This window comes from Procambarus clarkii, chromosome 22 (genome assembly GCF_040958095.1).
Source record: "Procambarus clarkii isolate CNS0578487 chromosome 22, FALCON_Pclarkii_2.0, whole genome shotgun sequence".
In the NCBI taxonomy this organism is placed as follows: Eukaryota; Metazoa; Arthropoda; class Malacostraca; order Decapoda; family Cambaridae; genus Procambarus; species Procambarus clarkii.
In genome coordinates this window covers 34,954,859-34,969,255 of record NC_091171.1, presented here as the reverse complement: position 1 = coordinate 34,969,255, position 14,397 = coordinate 34,954,859, and the positions used below count along the sequence as shown (strand labels likewise).

Genomic DNA, 14,397 nt, shown 5'->3' with positions numbered 1-14,397 from the left:
TGGGTGCCGGCTTCTTTTCGGGAAAATGTTGAGGTTAACATTGTTACAAAGGCATAAATCAGTCATTTATGGCAACATTAATGTATACGCATATAGTTTAGGAATATATATCATATAATTAAAAATATATATAGAAAATAAATACATTTACGACGCCAGATAGATACGAATATGCAGGAAATGCTTGACTACAGTGTTGCCATATCGAGCAGTGGTGGCCACTAGTGTACGTTGCTTACGGTCACTCAGTCTGTCATCAAGTGCGCAGTTGAGCACACAGATGTGCTCTCTTGGTTCGCTGAAGCTGTAAGGAAACTGTTGCCTGCGCAGATAGACTACAATATTATGATACAAGAAGACAACACCGCCGCCACACAGGTGCGGGATGCCTTATTTTCATTGCATATTCAGGTTATACCATCTTTGACCGTTGACGCATTCCCTGTGCTCAGCATATAATCAGCTGAAAAAAGACTCCCTTTTATGCGCATAAACTTAAGCACTAACTCTTTAAAACATTGTTAATGTTTAAATTTGCTAATATGTATGTATGTATGTATGTATGTATGTATGTATGTATGTATGTATGTATGTATATATATATATATATATATATATATATATATATATATATATATATATATATATATATATATATATATATATATATATATATATATATATATATATATATATATATATATATATATATATATATATATATATATATATATATATATATATATATATATATATATATTGGTGTATACTGGCAGCAGGTTTTCTTTCAAACATGTTTCATTGAATATGACCGCATATTCTGTATTTATTATTTTCTGGGTTTCAATATTTATTATTGTTGTGGTTTCTAACAGAAACAACAACACCCCCAATAAAATTATATTACAAATCAACCATGCACAGTGAACATATAAAAGAGGAAAGAATAATGAAAGAAATAATCCGTAAAGGAGTAAAAAGCACTACTCCTAACCAAAACATAAACCTGATAATATTCTACAAAACCAAGAAGACTTCCGAACTCCTTATCAAAAACAGCCCGAAGCCGACGGAGAACCCTCTACAGCAGTCAAGCGTTGTATACATGTACACTTGCCCCCACGAAGGATGTAACCTTCAATGTAAGTACATAGGTATGACGTCGACCAAGCTGACCAGGCGTTTGACATGCCATCTTCAATCTGGTGCCCCTAGGAATCACATGAGACAAGCCCATGACATTACTCTAACAAGAGAAATGTTGAACAAGAATACTTGCATAATAGACAAAACCCAAGATTCAAGAAGATTACAAATTCTTGAGGCAATTTACATAAGAATAGAGCGACCTACCATGAACACCCAAATCACGGAACTATTTACTCTACCCACCATGAGAGTAAGGACAAGACAAGAACATATCGATGCCAACACAGAAGACAATGTCCAACATAACAGGCCAATTACACTGGATTAATCTTTGTGTTTAGATAGGAGATGCCTCGTATGGGCCAATAAGCCTTCTGCAGCCCCTATGTTTATCCCTTATGTATCCCCTCATGTTTTTCACCTTCATTGTATTATCACCTGACCTAATGCGGGTATAAAATCAACTAATATATATATATATATATATATATATATATATATATATATATATATATATATATATATATATATATATATATATATATATATATATATATATATATATATATATATATTTATTTATATATATATATATTTATATATATATATATATATATATATATATATATATATATATATATATATATATATATATATATATATATATATATATATATATATATATATGACTGAAAACTCACACCCCAGAAGTGACTCGAACCCATACTCCCAGGAGCAACGCAACTGGTAACTACAGGGCGCCTTAATCCGCTTGACCATCACGGCCGGACAAAAGGAAGTGATAGCCGAAGCTATTTGAACCACTTCCCCGCCGGCAACTCGGATGGTAATCTTGGGCATAGCATTTCACCAAATCACCTCATTCTTTGGGGCACACGTGAGGAACACAAATGCGAACAAGCCTGAATGGTCCCCAGGACTATATGCGACTGAAAACTCACACCCCAGAAGTGACTCGAACACATACTCCCAGGAGCAACGCAACTGGTAACTACAGGGCGCCTTAATCCGCTTGACCATCACGGCCGGACAAAAGGAAGTGATAGCCGAAGCTATTTGAACCACTTCCCCGCCGGCAACTCGGATGGTAATCTTGGGCATAGCATTTCACCAAATCACCTCATTCAGAATGAGGTGATTTGGTGAAATGCTATGCCCAAGATTACCATCCGAGTTGCCGGCGGGGAAGTGGTTCAAATAGCTTCGGCTATCACTTCCTTTTGTCCGGCCGTGATGGTCAAGCGGATTAAGGCGCCCTGTAGTTACCAGTTGCGTTGCTCCTGGGAGTATGGGTTCGAGTCACTTCTGGGGTGTGAGTTTTCAGTCGCATATAGTCCTGGGGACCATTCAGGCTTGTTCGCATTTGTGTTCCTCACGTGTGCCCCAAAGAATGAGGTGATTTGGTGAAATGCTATGCCCAAGATTACCATCCGAGTTGCCGGCGGGGAAGTGGTTCAAATAGCTTCGGCTATCACTTCCTTTTGTCCGGCCGTGATGGTCAAGCGGATTAAGGCGCCCTGTAGTTACCAGTTGCGTTGCTCCTGGGAGTATGGGTTCGAGTCACTTCTGGGGTGTGAGTTTTCAGTCGCATATAGTCCTGGGGACCATTCAGGCTTGTTCGCATATATATATATATATATATATATATATATATATATATATATATATATATATATATATATATATATATATATGTCGTACCTAATAGCCAGAACGCACTTCTCAGCCTACTATGCAAGGCCCGATTTGTCTAATAAGCCAAGTTTTCCTGAATTAATATATTTTCTCAATTTCTTTTCTTATGAAATGATAAAGCTACCCATTTCATTATGTATGAAGTCAATATTTTTTTATTAGAGTTAAAATTAACGTAGATATATGACCGAACCTAACCAACCCTACCTAACCTAACCTAATCTATCTTTATAGGTTAGGTTAGGTTAGGTAGCCGAAAAAGTTAGGTTAGGTTAGGTTAGGTAGGTTAGGTAGCCGAAAAACAATTAATTCATGAAAACTTGGCTTATTAGGCAAATCGGGCCTTGAATAGTAGGCTCAGAAGTGCGTTCTGGCTACTAGGTACGACATATATATATATATATATATATATATATATATATATATATATATATATATATATATATATATATATGTCGTACCTAGTAGCCAGAACTCACTTTTTGGCCTACTATTCAAGGCCCGATTTGCCTAATAAGCCAAGTTTTCCTGAATTAATATATTTTTTCTAATTTTTTTCTTATGAAATGATAAAGCTACCCATTTCATTATGTATGAGGTCAATTTATTTTTATTGGAGTTAAAATTAACGTAGATATATGACCGAACCTAACCAACCCTACCTAACCTAACCTAACCTATCTTTATAGGTTAGGTTTGGTTAGGTAGCCGAAAAAGTAAGGTTAGGTTAGGTTAGGTTGGTTAGGTAGTCGAAAAACAATTAATTCATGAAAACTTGGCTTATTAGGCAAATCGGGCCTTGCATAGTAGGCTGAGAAGTGTGTTCTGGCTACTAGGTACGACATATATATATATATATATATATATATATATATATATATATATATATATATATATATATATATATATATATATATATATATATATATATATATATATATATATATATATATATATATATATATATATATATATATATATATATATATATATATATATATATATATATATATATATATCAGGAGCAATCTTATGTTAGGAAAAATTATTTCAGAAATAATATTTTTTGCAAAAAAATTACTTTAGGAAAAAAGAATTATTTTAGGGAAAATTTAGTTTAGAAAACATTTATGTTTTTGTTATTATTTTACTAAAAATGTACAATAGAAAAAAAATATTTAAAGAAAATATCTATTTAAGAAAAAGATATATATTTTCAGCAAAATTCCATCCCCAATCTACGTTCTCAGGCACTGGTGTCCGCGGTCAGGAATGGGGACAAAGATGGAGTAGAGACAGCCATCCACTCCGGAGGGGATATCCACACCTCCGTTCCCAGGGACGATCCGGATGTCCCCGGGGGCTCCCTGTTGACTCTCGCTGCCTGTCGGGGTTGTGCTGGCGTGGTGCCCGTTCTCCTCAGCGCTGGTCACCACGTGGACAGCAAGGGAGCCTTCCCTTACACGCCGCTCCAGGTAGCAGTGCATTGCGGCCATCAGCAGATCGTCACCACTCTCATCGACGCCCACGCTGATGTCAACACCAAAGACCAGCATGGTGAGTATCTCATATAGACCAACCAGCATGGTGTGTATCCCACACGTCAAAAGGTCACCCAAATTCAGGAACTTTCCCGCCACCAACACCATATTCAAGCCATTACAGCACTGGCTGGACTAAACAGGTGTATAGCAGCATAAATTCAACCCTAGGCCTATAAACACGACTCGCAGTCGAAAATCCTGGGTTCGATCCCCTGGATGTGACAAATGCCCGGTCACGTTTCCTCTCATCCTTGTTAGCGTAACAGTTGAATTGGTTTCCTGGGAGTGAGAGAGCTGTTGTGGTTTGCATTCTGCGGCAGGTCAGTTGTTGACCTTGGGGAGATCTCAGTAGGCCTAAGTACTAGCTTCCTGACCCGACAACGGAAATTATTATTAATAATATTATAACTATTATGATCAGTGATAGGCCGTTGGTAGTCATTTTTCTTGTATAATGAATGTTCTTTGTCTTATTTAAACGATCAGTTATAAATGCAAAATAATTATTGAATAAAACAGTACTCAAAATATATGCACATATCGGCTCCAAGACTTCATTCACATATGGTGATACCTCTGGTCCGGTGAGTCCATTCAGGTCGTGGCTTCTTCCTGGGTCGAAGTACTTGATTGGCTACAGGCTGAGTCGTTCTCTCACTCTCGATATCATATTCCAGCTTTTTCTTTTCATGTCCCAGATAGTCTGTCCTCACCTCCCAGCTCTTAGTCTGTCCTCATATCCCACCTCTTAGTCTGTCCTCATATTCCTCATCTTTGTCCTCGTATCCCTTCCAAGTATCACTTGTTCATACTAGCTAAGCGTTTACTCTTAATACTTATCACATCTACACTTTAGGGGTGACCTCGCTGCACCTGGCTGCGAGGCGTGCACGTACGTCCTGTGCGAGAGCTTTGATCAACGCAGGAGCCGACTTGGACGCTCAGGATAGCGCTCTGCGCACCCCTCTACATGTCTCTGTCTTGAGTTATTCTAATGATAACACCGAGGTTATGAAACTGCTATTGGACGCAGGCTGCAACTCCCGAGCACTTAATAACACAGCTTTCACGGCAATGCACGTGGCGGCCTTGTCCGGAAATGAAAAAGCTGTTCAGGAACTGTGCATGGCCGGTTTGAACCCGGAGGAAAAGGACAAGTTCGGACTGCTGCCGGAGGACATAGCCGAGGCCTGGGGGAAGCACAACACAGCTTGGCTCCTGCGCAAGATGCCCCAACGCACGAAGAGGACTTCTCCCAAACCTATACTACAAATGTTGGTAAGTTATACCGTAGATTGATGACGAGATCCTTCTTTCATCTGTGCATACAGTACCTCTTTTCCCACATTATACACAGACGGCTTGCATTTTGGATCCATTAAATGCAAGATATATAATAAGATAAATTTCAGTGTCACTGTTACAAAATTAATATTTTTTAATAATTAATCCATAGAGATGGCAAAGGTGTTCAAACAATTGATTGGTCGGTACAGCGTCGGCCTCATTTAATGCAGGTCGGAGTTCAATCCCCGACGGTCCAAGTGGTTGGTCACCATTCCTTCAGCCTTTCCTCGAATCCCAGTTTTTTGTCCTTATGTGCTATATACTCATACTGGTTTACCGCTGTCGCCTCCTATCATGTGTGCAATTCTACCCCATTATATCAACATTATTATCTAAGAAATGTATTATTTCTATATCATATCAAAATCATATCAGAATCACTTCAGATTCATTAAATCCTACATGATAATGCCACAATGATCACGTACACCATAGGGCCCATGGTGCCTACGTGACTGTGCAGGATTTCTCAAGGATCTAGAAGCATCAAGAAAAATATCGTAATAAAAAACTAATGGAACAATCAATCGATTTCCGGTGAGGATTAAGTTAAATCCTTAATAAGAATCAATAGTACTATCAAGTACTACAAATAATCTTTAAATTCTATATCTAATTATATTATAATCACATCTTATCTCAATCATATGTCTAGATAGTAAATAATAATCAATAAATATTCATTGAAGGCTACCTCATTCGCGGAGTGAACTCGGACTTCAAGCACCCACGAGCGGAGCGCCCAAAGGCAGAAAGCATTTTGTTTACAAACAATGAACACTTGTGATGGTGCCTTGCGAACATTTTGAGTATAGGACACTATTAACATATCATTATCACCAGTGATTACTCTCTAGAACTGGGGGAGTACCTGGACTATATCTAAAAGGAAAAAATCCTAGTACTTTATCTGAATAGGAGTGTAGAGTGGAGCACACCAAGTGACGCCTCCTCCACAATCAACTTTATCTAATCCTACTGAAGGACATAATCAACTAGCAAAGTTACCAGAATATTAAACAGTAAAGCTGTGATGTAAAATAAAGTGCCTGAACTCTACAAGAGAGTTATCCAGTCTGGCAACCTGTCAGATGGCAAGGGCACTCAGGTTAAGTATATTGAGTGTTATTGTAGTATGTTGATTGGCCAACTGCATGCTTGTGTAACCTTAATCTATCCAATAAATCTGTTTGTCGTTACAGTGAGGGGACAACGCCCCATATTTCAGTAAGATTGAATTAATCTTTCAGCCACTGAATCTTTTCAATTTATCTGGACACTCATTAATTATTTAACCTCAGTCAATGAAAGTCAAGCTCGACTGAAACTCTTCATATTATTTGAATATATCTGTATATATAATAGATAATATACATTAAGCTAACAATTGTTTTCTTAGTTATCTTTAATTTATCATATAAATTTATCATATTGAATATATTCCTTTGAACCAAGATGGTTACATCATTACACTTAGACCATATAAGGTCCTTTAATTGTATATTTACATATATCATACCTCTATAATACAAATTGTTGTGTTTATTAGTATGTGAATATTGGCTATTGTAGTTATGGTGCTAGGCTGAACTGTGTACATGTTTAGATTCTTGATTAAACAGAACCAGAGTTCAGTTATAGAATTGAGTTTATTTAATCTTATCCTTGTATTAACAATGCAAGCTGAGGGGTTGAATTGTCTGTAGATGTATTGTAGATCTTCAATCAACTTCTCCATTCACCCTTAGGGACCCCCACCTGCACCTTACAGCCCACAGTCTGTCATTAGGACACGAGGAGCTAGGCTTTACAACCCCCCCTTTAGGAACTCCCCCAGTTCTAGAGAGTAATCACTGGTGATAAAGATATTTGAGTAAGGTGTCATATTCCGAAAAATGTTTGCAAGGCACCGTCACACGTGTTCACTGTTTGTAAACAACATTTTCTCCCGTCGGGTGGTGGTGGGCGCTTCTCTCCCAGATATCGTCCCCCATGCTTCCTGAGCGAGAGAGCCTTCAATTAATATTGATTGATAATTTTACGTTCTAGACATATGATTGAGATAAGATGTGATTATAATATAATTAGATATAGGATTTAATGATTATAAGTAGTACTTGCTAGTACTATTGATTCTTATTAAGGATTTGATTTAATCCTTACCAGAAATGTTGCAGTAGTTTCTAATTAAGATATTCTTCTCGAAGCTTCTAGATCCTTGAGAAATCATATACAAAGTCACGTAGGCACCTAGGGCACTATGGTGAATGTGATCATAGGTGGCATTGTCATGTAGGATATGATGATTCTGTAGTGAATTCTGATATGATTTTGATAAAATTTAGATTTGATATAGAAATAAAATATTTCTTAGATAATATAATAGATATAGTGGGTAAATTTTCCTCAGTTCTCCTCTAATATCATTCACAACAATTTTCCCACATACCTGCTGCTTAAAGATAGCATCAATAATGAATGTTTAAAAATTGCCTCTAAATCAAAGGATCTTCCCATATACGAGAAATGAAATCAATTTGTATTTCCAGAAGAGAAGTTGGGATGAATACGAGGCTGAAGGTGTGAAGACGTTGAGTTGGGTACACGAGGAAAACTTCGTATTAATTAAAGAAAATGTCCCCGAAAACCGTGATGGACATTATCAGGACAGTGAGGGTTCGACAGCTCTCCACTGGGCAGCCAAATTGGGCCATAAGGTTGTCGTACGTACCCTGATCGACAGGTGTGCGTCCTTGCCCAGTGTGGTGACCTATGATGGGCAGACTCCAGCTGACCTGGCACGGATGGCATCCCACGAGGACCTGGCAAGCACCATCATAGAGGCTACGCACCCTCAGGTTTGTAATGTTTGCCCTTTATATTTAACTGTTGACCTTCCCCCTTTACTGTCATACTTTATTGAAGTGGGGATAAAATGTTATGCCAAGGCTGATTGTTTTTTTGCCTGACTGCATGCTGTTTTGAGGCCTGATTGTTCAGACCTTGCTACCAATAGCAGTAACATCAGTTCACAATGAGGACGATCATAGTCCATCCCAGGATTAAAGTATCATGAATAAATCTTAAGGCTTTACAAGGGGTTCGAACCCGCTCCTCGGAAGTCCTTAGGCACATGTCTGGGCCATGATGACACGGGGTGATTCATTACATTTTTGTTGTTTCATTGAGTATTGAAGGGGTGGGGGAGGTCGATGGGGAACATTACTACCAACATAGTGAAATTATGTTAATGTAATATAATTATTAAATCATATAACGTATTTTGGTGTTACTTGTTTCAAGATGTTGTTTTAGGCGGCTGGTGAGTATTGATGTCTCGTAAAAAAATGTATGACTCACATGGTGGCTTTAAGAAGATAATGTAAATCACGTGTCTGAAGTATAACAGGTAAACACTGGCGCCTGAGTGTGTGTGCTTGCGGCTGATATACGAGATCTTCCAGGCTGGCGTGTCCGCTCCAGCGCTCTACAAGGAACTTTTGATGGTGATCAGCGCTGGTGACGACGTGGCGGAAGCCTCTCGGCTGCTGCGCTCAGGAGCGCCCCTCGAGCCCGTGGGGGACTTCTACACTAGCGCCCTCGTCCTCGCCGTCACCTGCAACAGGCCGAGGATCCTGAGTCTTCTGGTGGCAGCTGGAGCACCACTCACCACCTGCTCGGAGGGCCTCTCTCTCCTCCAGCTGGCCTGGCGTTCACATGACGTTACCATCCGGCTTCGTGTTCTTGTCACCAGGGTAAGTTGAAGGAGTTACGTAAACCAAATTGGTACTCACCTAGTTGTACTCAAATAGTGGTGCTTGCGTGGGTTGAGCTCTGACTCCTTGGGGCCGCCACTCAACTGTCAATCAATCAACTGATCCCCCCCCCTCACACACGCACACATGGATGTATATATATCTATATATATATATATATATGACAATGTCAGACCACGGAGGAAAAATGAAACAGGAATTTCCTTAAGTACTTTCGTATATTAATACATCTTCAGAAGGAGCGATTTTACAGATCGAGTGATGGGTATAAATAGGCAGGAGAGAGTGGTGAAGTGAGGTGAGGTACAATACGTGGACAACGCAGACGGCCCATTGGCCCATCAGATGCAGCCAATTGGCCCATCTGATGTAGCCCAATGGCCCATCTGATACAGCAAACATACACAGGCACAAAACATAGATAATTATAACATAAAGTGGTAAATATATACAATGAATTAGTGAGACAAATGTTTTCCAATGATCCTACTTAAATCGTCCTTTAACTGGTCTATTAAAAATGGATCAAAGTTATATAGACCACTGCTAATATTCAAATTACTTTCTTTTGTGATCTGTATCAAAGCAGATTCAATTATGTTTCTGTTATAGGTGCTTTTACAATTTGTTATTGAAGAAGCACTCTCCCAATCAATTTAGTGAGCATTTTCTGACAAATGAACAAACAAAGCATTAAACAATTGGCCATGTCTTACAGAGTATTTATGTTGCGATATTCTACATTTTAAATCTTTAGATGTTTGCCCAACATAGAACTTATTATATTCCTTACAAGGTATTTTATAAATGACACAATTATCACTACGAGGGCTGTTCCTAACTAATAGCTTACCAACAGTGTTTTCGTAGCTAAACATTACATCTATATTAAAAAGTTTCAAGGCCTTGACAATATACTCAAACCCCGAGAAATATGGTAAACATAACACATTCTTTGGGCGAATCCTTTCACTGCATACATTATTATAATATGTACGACGTGCTTTGTTACGGCAAACTTCCAAAAAATTCAGTGGGTAACAAAGCTTAAGACCAATCGAATCAATATTCTTAAACTCTTCGTCTAAGAATTCTGGACTCACAACTCGAAGAGCTCTTAGATACTTTGAAGAAAAAATTGACTTTTTCACATTGTATCTATGCCCTGAAAAATAATGAACATGGGATAAATTATCCTATGTTAAATTATTATAATTTATCCTATGTTCATTATTTTTCAGGGCATAGATACAATGTGAAAAAGTCAATTTTTTCTTCAATGTATCTAAGAGCTCTTCGAGTTGTGAGTCCAGAATTCTTAGACGAAGAGTTTAAGAATATTGATTCGATTGGTCTTAAGCTTTGTTACCCACTGAATTTTTTGGAAGTTTGCCGTAACAAAGCACGTCGTACATATTATAATAATATATGCAGTGAAAGGATTCGCCGAAAGAATGTGTTATGTTTACCATATTTCTCGGGGTTTGAGAATATTGTCAAGGCCTTGAAACTTTTTAATATATCATTATCTGCTCTTGGGGAGGGTACTGACCACCTCGTGACGAGTGTTAGGGACAAGACTTCTTGGCAGACCAGCTAGCCCCAGACCAATTCAAAACTGTTCTAAATGTTTTACATAAATATATCACGTTATTGTAGTTATATAGTGAATTTATTTGTCATATTTTGTACAGAACTTCCTACACACACTCCAGATAGAAAGACGTCGCCTTAAGCCACAAGACTCTGCTCTTAGAGAGGGTATTGACCACCTCGTGACGAGTCTTAGAGGCGAGACCCCTTGGCAGACCAGCTTGCCTCTTCAGGCAGACACTGACCTCACCTCACTCATGGTCTCGGCTGCCACTAACAACTGCCCTCTGACAGCATCCTTCCTGAGGCAGGCGGGAGCCAAGTCCTTCCTGCAGGACCAGTCCGGCATCACTCCTCTGCACGCGGCGCTGGACGCCCACCACTGGGACCTCGCCAGGTTGATGGTCAAGCACATAGGAGCCTGTCTCTACATCCCCGACTCCTTAGGCAGGCTTCCCTTGGACATGCTGCCCGCACACCACAGAACACAGGTGGAGGAGGTGAGGCCTTTACTCTTTTGCTTCCTAAAATTTAACGTTGAGTGGTATAAATTATACATATTTCTATTTAGCCATTTCCTGACGAAGATACATAATTTGAAAAAATATTTCATAACTTACATATTTTGAAAATAATTTCAGAGCATTTATCAGCAAGAGAGACAACAATTAGAAGATTTGATAGAGAAGGTCAAGGATAAGGAAGAGAAAGACCAGCTTCACGAGGTTCTTGACCAGTATGACTCTTTGTTTGCAAGTTACCGAACGAATTCTCCATTGAATAAGACTCGCCTTCCTTCCGAAGCTTCAGCACGAGAACGCGCCGTCAGCTCATACGGTCTTCTGGTATCTTGCCGGCGAGGGCTTCTGCAGTTGGTATATCTTCTTGTCACCGTAGGAGGCCTTGACGTAGATACAGTGGTCGACGATACCCATGACTCTACTGCTCTCCACCAAGCTGCCGCCCATGGCAACTCAGGGTGCTTGGTTCTGCTCCTAAGTCTTGGAGCATCTGCTCTGAAGGCAGACCGATACGGACATACGCCATCCCACTTTGCTGCCATGTTTGGTTATGGCACAACTTATCAGCATGTAAAGGTGTTCCTGGAGGACCAGCAGCCTGTCAGTGCGGCGGGAACAACCCAGCTGGCGTTAACTCTAACTTTACAGGCTACTTGCACCGCTACATGAAGACTGAAGTCAAGCCCGAAAGCGTTCTGGTTTTCAAAAACCCCTCTGAAGGAATCAAGGAGCTCCTAAAACTTGTTAATATTAGAGACATGGCAAGTCAATTAAGTAATATCTGTGTTGACTTCAGTAAAGGTGAAGCTAAGGAGGTCAAGGAGGTCGTGACCCGAGAGGTCCAGCTTATAATGAACAAAGTGAGTGCTGCTGACAGTCTATACGAGGGGAAGCTAATCACTGTAGGAAGTACATCAGACGGCACACGCCTCTATGCACCAGATAACTTCGACTTAAGCGTTGTGTTGTCAAAACGTTCCTGGAATTAAAGTGGAAATAGTTGAATTGGACCCTCAACAAGCCGCTCATAATGGACACAGATTGAGAGTTCGTGTCAAGACAGACCATCCAAGTCTTCAAGGGAAAACTTTGATAAATAACTTCTATGAGTTAGTAAGGAAGTGTTTGGAGATTCACACTATCGAGAGCAGTCAGTTGAGCCTTGTGCCGCCAGGAGTGACCAGAACTCAGGTAGGTGTGGCACTGACACTTGCCTGGCAGGGCAAAGAGTATCCTCTTTTGCTGATTGGCATAGACTTAGTTCCTGTACTGGCTATCCCCTGGCCAGCAGAGGTAAGCAGACCCCCACTGACTCCTGCTAACATCAGTCAAGTGTATCTGTGTAACACAGCCGACGGGGAGTGGCGTTGTAGCTTTGCTGGAGCCGAGTCACAAGTCCTGAGCCAACTGGACTCCCAGGAGCGCCGCGTCTATGTGGCCTTCAAGGCTCTTCTCTCTCACCTGAAGGCTGAGTCCTGGATGCCTCGAGAAGTAAAGGCAAACTACACTTGGTGGGATTCACGCAAGTGGAAAATCATGATCCCAGCAGGATTTGCTGTGAAAAACAGCTTCCTAAATCAGCTGCAACGCAAACGCGAGGAGAAGAGAGAGTGGCGAGACGAGGACCTCTTAGACGTGATCATCACCATCTTGAGAGACATGTGTCAAGACTTCTATGACCCAACAACCAACAAAGAATCTTTAGTACCATCCAAAGTTTTCGCTTATTTTGGTGGAGAGTTTGAGAAGCCCAAGACAGGAGATGGTGCTCCTGAGATTATTAAGGTCATCAGAGAACTAGGGTCAACATCATAAAGACTTGGACAAAATTACATTTTTTGAAGATTCTTTCTTGGGAAAGAAAGCTAAAAATCTGGAGCCTTTGGATGTTTCCCGATAGTGTGCAATACTCTTTATTTTATTTAGTTTAAGAACAGCTCTTTTTGCTGTGCTAAAACCAGTTTTGAAATTAATACTCATAATCCTGTATGTTATGGTATCCTCTCGCCTTAACTTTACCACACTTTTTAACTTCATATAAAGTTATGTTGTAATCATCAGCTTGACCTATTTCATTATAGGCACTTTCAATGTTGGTGTACGATTTATAAGTTCTCGCAAGAGGATGATTATATATTCAATGTTATAATTTTCTGAATTATCAATATTTGCATATTAAGGCTACAGCAACATGTAGGCCTAACTTACAGGCAAGTGGTGATGCATTTGATCAGTAGCCTGCAATGACAAGCTTGGATATATTATAAGGATATTCTCATAAATACCAGAGTGCTTAAGGTAACTAGAAAGCTCATCCCGGCTGGTCTGGAGGGTGTAATGACTAGACATTCAATGATGAGTGTTGGTCAATGATGTGAGTGTGTCAATGATGTGAGTGTGTCAAGGATGAGAGTGTGTCAATGATGTGAGTGTGTCAATGATGTGAGTGTGTCAGTGATGTGAGTATGTCAATGATGTGAGTGTGTCAATGATGTGAGTGTGTCAATGATGTGAGTGTGTCAATGATGAGTGTGAGATCGACCTCTCCTCCTGAAATGATAGTTCTTAGAGTAATTATTTGATCGAACTTACCAATATGTAGTGATGGACCGTCAGTATACTATATACTTTTTATACTATTAATTGTATAGTCTGAAAAAATAAAGCTAAAAACCGAAGTTAAACACTCCTATGTCTAGTATAATATATATATATATATATATATATATATATATATATATATATATATAT

The 14,397-nt window shown here is 39.4% G+C and overlaps 1 protein-coding gene across 1 annotated transcript; it reads left to right on the top strand.

The window, feature by feature from the left end:
- The first annotated feature begins 202 nt into the window (after window positions 1-202).
- On the top strand, window positions 203-14,324 carry LOC123758802 (serine/threonine-protein phosphatase 6 regulatory ankyrin repeat subunit B). Its single transcript, XM_045743514.2, has 7 exons — window positions 203-378; window positions 4,116-4,422; window positions 5,266-5,687; window positions 8,306-8,614; window positions 9,221-9,511; window positions 11,227-11,625; window positions 11,767-14,324. Exons 1-7 carry the CDS (start codon window positions 346-348, stop codon window positions 12,313-12,315), a joined length of 2,310 nt encoding a protein of 769 aa, XP_045599470.2. The 5' UTR covers window positions 203-345; the 3' UTR covers window positions 12,316-14,324.
- The last annotated feature ends 73 nt before the right edge of the window (window positions 14,325-14,397 follow it).

Bases quoted from the DNA above. Each gene is read 5' to 3' on its own strand.
- LOC123758802 (XM_045743514.2), top strand. From the start codon at position 346: ATGATACAAGAAGACAACACCGCCGCCACACAG. The intron at 5,688-8,305 runs GTAAGTTATACC...TTGTATTTCCAG, and splicing joins AACCTATACTACAAATGTTG to AAGAGAAGTTGGGATGAATA. The intron at 9,512-11,226 runs GTAAGTTGAAGG...TATTTTGTACAG, and splicing joins TTCGTGTTCTTGTCACCAGG to AACTTCCTACACACACTCCA.